The 4,934-nt window shown below is 35.4% G+C and overlaps 1 protein-coding gene across 1 annotated transcript; it reads right to left on the bottom strand.

Annotated features, from left to right (window-relative positions):
* Window positions 1-341: 341 nt before the first annotated feature.
* On the bottom strand, window positions 342-4,934 carry LOC147407475 (uncharacterized). The gene is made up of 3 exons (XM_086436062.1): window positions 4,782-4,934; window positions 4,616-4,681; window positions 342-594 (listed from the first exon to the last, which is right to left on the bottom strand). The coding sequence occupies exons 1-3, from the start codon at window positions 4,827-4,829 to the stop codon at window positions 547-549; spliced, it is 162 nt and encodes a 53-aa protein (XP_086292188.1). The 5' UTR covers window positions 4,830-4,934; the 3' UTR covers window positions 342-546.

The raw sequence follows: 4,934 nt of genomic DNA, 5'->3' as shown, positions 1-4,934 counted from the left end.
ACCAACACCTTTTTTATTATTCTTGAGAGATGTTTAAGTACTGGTGGTCCTATGGCAAGGATTAATACTACCACCTCCCCTTTTTCCTGATGTAAGGGAAGTTTTCCAATAAAATTATGTTCCGTTCCGTCAAGGTTCAAGGGATCGGTCGAGTGCTAAAGCCCTTCAAACATTATCGCAAAGATTTTGGGTCGATTAAACAAATCATGTTCCTCTATTCAATTCGGTCAAGAGCCTCATTTTTTGTCATCGAGAAAAATACTAAAAGAGAAAATTGCAACTACGATAGGGTTGATATCTTGAACAACCTTAGTAACAATGTTCCATAAAGCATTAATCAAGGAGACAAAAGTATCATTGAACAATTATTTTTCTAATTGAAAAATGGTGAAAGCATCCTTTTCTCATTTTGTGCCATTGTAATGGTTTGACAAACAAACAAACTTCAACAAAATTTCAAAGCTGTAAATAGAGCTCCATGATCTGCTACTACATTATCAATTTGAAAGATTATTGAATCAGAAATCAACAATGAATCTCATCTCTTCAATGATGAGCTTTAGCCTCCACCTTCGCATGTGACTTTGCCTTAGCCTGAGAAGAACCAACAAATAGCTAAATAAATATCTCTACCACAAGCTTACATGCACTTGCTCAAAGAAAGCAAGTCTTCCTTTGGGTATGCTATTACTATTAAGGTTTTAAAAAATTATGCGCAAACCAAACAACCTGATTTCTTCCTATAGTGAAGTAAACAAAACACACAGAAACAAGAAGGAAAAGCAGTTGTCTAATGCTTCCAGAAAGATTAGCAACAGATGCAGAACCTAAAGTGAGATCCATGACCATAAATCAGGGACACTTCCGATAAATATTCTTTTTTTTTTCTCTCCAGTTATCCTTCTATAGATGCCAAAATAAAAACCTATGTACTATAGATATGCACAGGTGTTTCAATGTATATTGATGCTAAGTGTTAAAAACACTAACCCATAAAATTTATTCTACACACTTTGTGAAATTACAAACTACTTTAGTTTGTGCTAAGCATATAATATTGAAAATTTGTATTTGGATAAGCTTGAATTCCTCATAGGGATGATGATATTGAGATGGATGAGTGGAACGAATAGAAAAGATAAATTAGAAAAGAACACAGTCGGAAAAATGCAGTTGCAGCTCCCTAATTGGCGATAAACTAAGAAAAAGTCAATTTAGATGATTTCGTCATGTTCAACGAACACCTATTATAGACCCAATTAGAAGAAATAGTCAGGTTGAAGGTCCTAAAATAGCGAGATAAATACCTAAAAGAATGTGGATGGAGATAGTGAAAGCAGATATGACCTCACTTTCAATAAAAGAAAACTTGGCTCTAGACAAAGTGGAATCAAGGAACATGATTTGTTTAGCTACCCAAATCTTTGGGACAAGACTTTGTTGTTGTATAGCAATAGATGGGTAATGGATGAAAATAAACTATTTGAATAAATTAATATTTGTTTAAAAAAGAAAGCCATCATGTCTTCTATCCTAAGTATGACATAGTATAAAAACAACAAACCCTCAGATGGACCTCGAGGTGAATGACAGTCGGAATTGTGGGAGTGGGTTCTAACATGGATAGTTTCTTCTACATGGATAGTTTCTTCTCAGTCAAGTCCTTCATAGTTCCATGGATTATCCGGTACAGCTCTTTGTCAATCCCATCTATTCAGATTTGGGGGGCCAAGAATTCCTTCCAAGGTGTCATTTTTTGTGTGGCTGTGTCAAAGAAAATTCTAACTTTGGAGCCTCTTATTAAGAGGATAATCTCTACGGCTAATTTTTGTGTTGTAAGCTGGCTAGCTCAGTGTGGTGGCATTTGTATTCACGTTTGAAATTGCAGGTTCCCTTTCTAATTCCATTGGAGAATTATTTGCAAGTTGGCCTTAAATGGGGAAGTCACTTTTTGGTAGCTAAGAGGGTCCTTTGCAGCTTTCTGCCATTTGCAATTTGTTGGGGTCTCTAGAATGAGCGAAATATGTGCATTTTTTAGTACAAGGAGGTCCCCTCCCAGGATATACTCATTTCTATCTTGAGCTTTCTATTTTTCGGGTGTAGGATTTTTAAAGAGTTTAAGAGTGAACTTTTTAAAGTTTTTTGGGTCGGATGGGGGTTGTATGGTTCTTGGTTGGTTTTCATATTTTTGTCTTGTTGGTTGGTCTTCTTGACCACCTTTAATATATTAATTTAACTATCACAAAAAAAAAGATCTCAGGAAGTAGATTTACCTATTGAATTAGAAAGAAGTGAATGGAGGAACAAGATGCATTCAGCCAACCCCAAATTTTTGGGATAAGGCTTTGCTGATGATGTGATTGGTAAAAATGAGTCTATTCCAAATCTTGCGAAGGCTTTCTTTTCCTATTGAGCGTATTTTAGTTAGGAATCCACAGGTTGAGAGGGTTGAGAAAAGACTAGCAACTTGGAATCACCAACTCTCACTATGAGGATGGATGAAATCAAAGCCATATGACTGAAACCACAGAAAAAGGACACAAGTAAGCCTGAGAAGAAAGAATAATCAGTATTAGTGAGCTTACTGAAAGGAAAGGAAAACTTCGAGCTTTACAGCTTCGAAAGTGAACAAAGAGGTTGTGAAGATATATCGACACAATCAGCTTCTAGAAGGCATAAGCCTTTGCATTTGGATGTCCACGTGGGGTCATATTTGGCTCATTAGAAATAGATCGATATCTTCTTAAGACCTCGAACTACTACTTTTACGATTTTTTACCATGAATTTAAGCAATGTTGTCAAATAGCATATGTGGTGATGTGTGATCAGCATATGATGTGGGCATATGCAATTGCATATCACCAAAAGAAATGTGTTTTTTAATAAAAAATTAAAAAAAAAAAAAAAAACAACTATTACAATAATTTTAGAAAATATTTCCTTTTCAATTTCATAAATTTTTTTTTCATTTACAGGTTTAACAAGGACGTAAGAATGCATCAACTTGAAATTTTTGAAAACATAAAATAAAATAAAACAATGCTTCTTGAATGTTGAAATCTTGATTTTTGAATGTTGCAAAAGTTCTTCAGTTTACTTCTTGAATGTTGATACTTGAGCTCGATGCAGATGATTTAAGGTGTAGAAAACGTAGTACATGTAGTTAAATTATAAATATAAAAAACTCTTAAAGGGGAGCTAAAATGAGAAGAATGAATTAAAATGAGAATAGAAATATGTTTAGAGTATTTTAGAAATGGGGGCTAATAATGTTTAGACCATCCAACAAATATGAGGTCACATAATGCATATGCGATGGCATAATGACTGAATCACATATGTCATCATGGCATATGCGATCGCATATGACTACTATGACTTTAAGTGACGTCCAACGAGACAAGTGTTGTTATTTGGACTGGTTAGGTCATTCTTACAATTAGATTTGCTATTTAAGTTGAATGGTTGTGCTCAGCTTCTTGATATTGGGGTTTTGTTCGTGTTATGAATAATTGTTATGTAAGATTTGTAAGCAAATTTTTTTAATTGCATGAGTTAGCCTTGCTAGCTTTATGGTTCTTGAGAGACTTTGATCTCTTCCTCTTTATATGGGACATAATTGAGTGTTCTTCCACCTTGGGATTGTTTGGATTAGTACCTTGAAAGAGCTTATCAGGGTTTTCACTTTGAGAAAAGGTTAACAATACATATGAATCAAACTATACTTCCATTAATATAATAGCAAATACATGAGCACAAATGCTAAGTGAAAGCTATTAAGTTTCCTATTTATAGAGTACACACTTTCTTCCCCTAATTTAATTGACCTCAGCCGTGTAGATTCCAAAAATCATCATAGAGGGAGAAAGAAAAAAAAAATTAACTAAAAAGTCTTTCATCACCATGGTTTCAGAACTCGTCCGACCGAGACGTATTGACCAAGTCGTCTTGGTATCAGGCATGGATGAGACAGACAAGTCAAAATTTCAGAAGAGGTTTAAACCCGAAATTCATTTTTCTCATTTTTTTGAACCAGACGTCTCAAACGTATCGGAAAACTCGTCCAAGACAACTCGGTATCGGCATGGACGAGACGAAACGTGAAATCGAGTTTTAAAACCATGTTCATAAGCCTGGTGCTACGATTTGTAACTAAAGCCTAACAAGAAGAAACGCCACCCAATTGGCCAAGCGGCTTTTGACCATCTACCCTATCCAACCATTTAGTAGGTTCCCCCATCACACACCACATAAGTTCCAAATTGTAATCTAGACCACATGTGTGAGGCCACTAGTCCACAAGATAACTTTCAACCATCATCTTGAAATCTTGTAGAATAAGAAAACTGCCATCAAACCCTAGATAAGATTTAAACCCTACATTTCTAATCTAAATTTCTTTAAATAAAAATAAATTAAAATGTAGAGAGGATCGAATCAAGGTCTTAGAAATCATTTTAGTACCTCAAGAAACAATAACAACAAGACTACATTGTAATCGAAGAAAATAGATAGTAACTCAAAATGTTTCGATTGAAATTCTGCAAACTTGTCTACGATGAAATTCAAAAATATTGAAGATTATATCGATTGGGGGAGGAGGAGGAGGAGTACCTTGAGATACTTGAGCTTCATGCTTCCATAAACGAGACCGAATGTGAATGCTGAGGCTCGAGCTACCTGCAAACAAGAAACATGGTGAAACTTTTAAAGAATCAAGCGAAACGTAACGGATTTAGGAAAAAATTTGAGAATATCTGACTGGACTGTAACGGATTACCAGGGCTAGGGTGCTGGTACCAGAATAAGGTCCTGGAGGCGGCGCCATGGAAGCTTTGATAGGACCAAGAGACCAAATGAATGAATGAATGCGTGAGAGAGAGAGTGGCACTCGCAATTTTCTCTAAACGCACCCCACTTAAATAAAAATAAA

Source organism: Akebia trifoliata, chromosome 3 (genome assembly GCF_017979445.1).
Source record: "Akebia trifoliata isolate Shusen 1 chromosome 3, ASM1797944v1, whole genome shotgun sequence".
Lineage (NCBI taxonomy): Eukaryota > Viridiplantae > Streptophyta > Magnoliopsida > Ranunculales > Lardizabalaceae > Akebia > Akebia trifoliata.
Note: the sequence above shows the minus strand (reverse complement) of the source record. Positions and strands in the feature narration are given on the sequence as shown.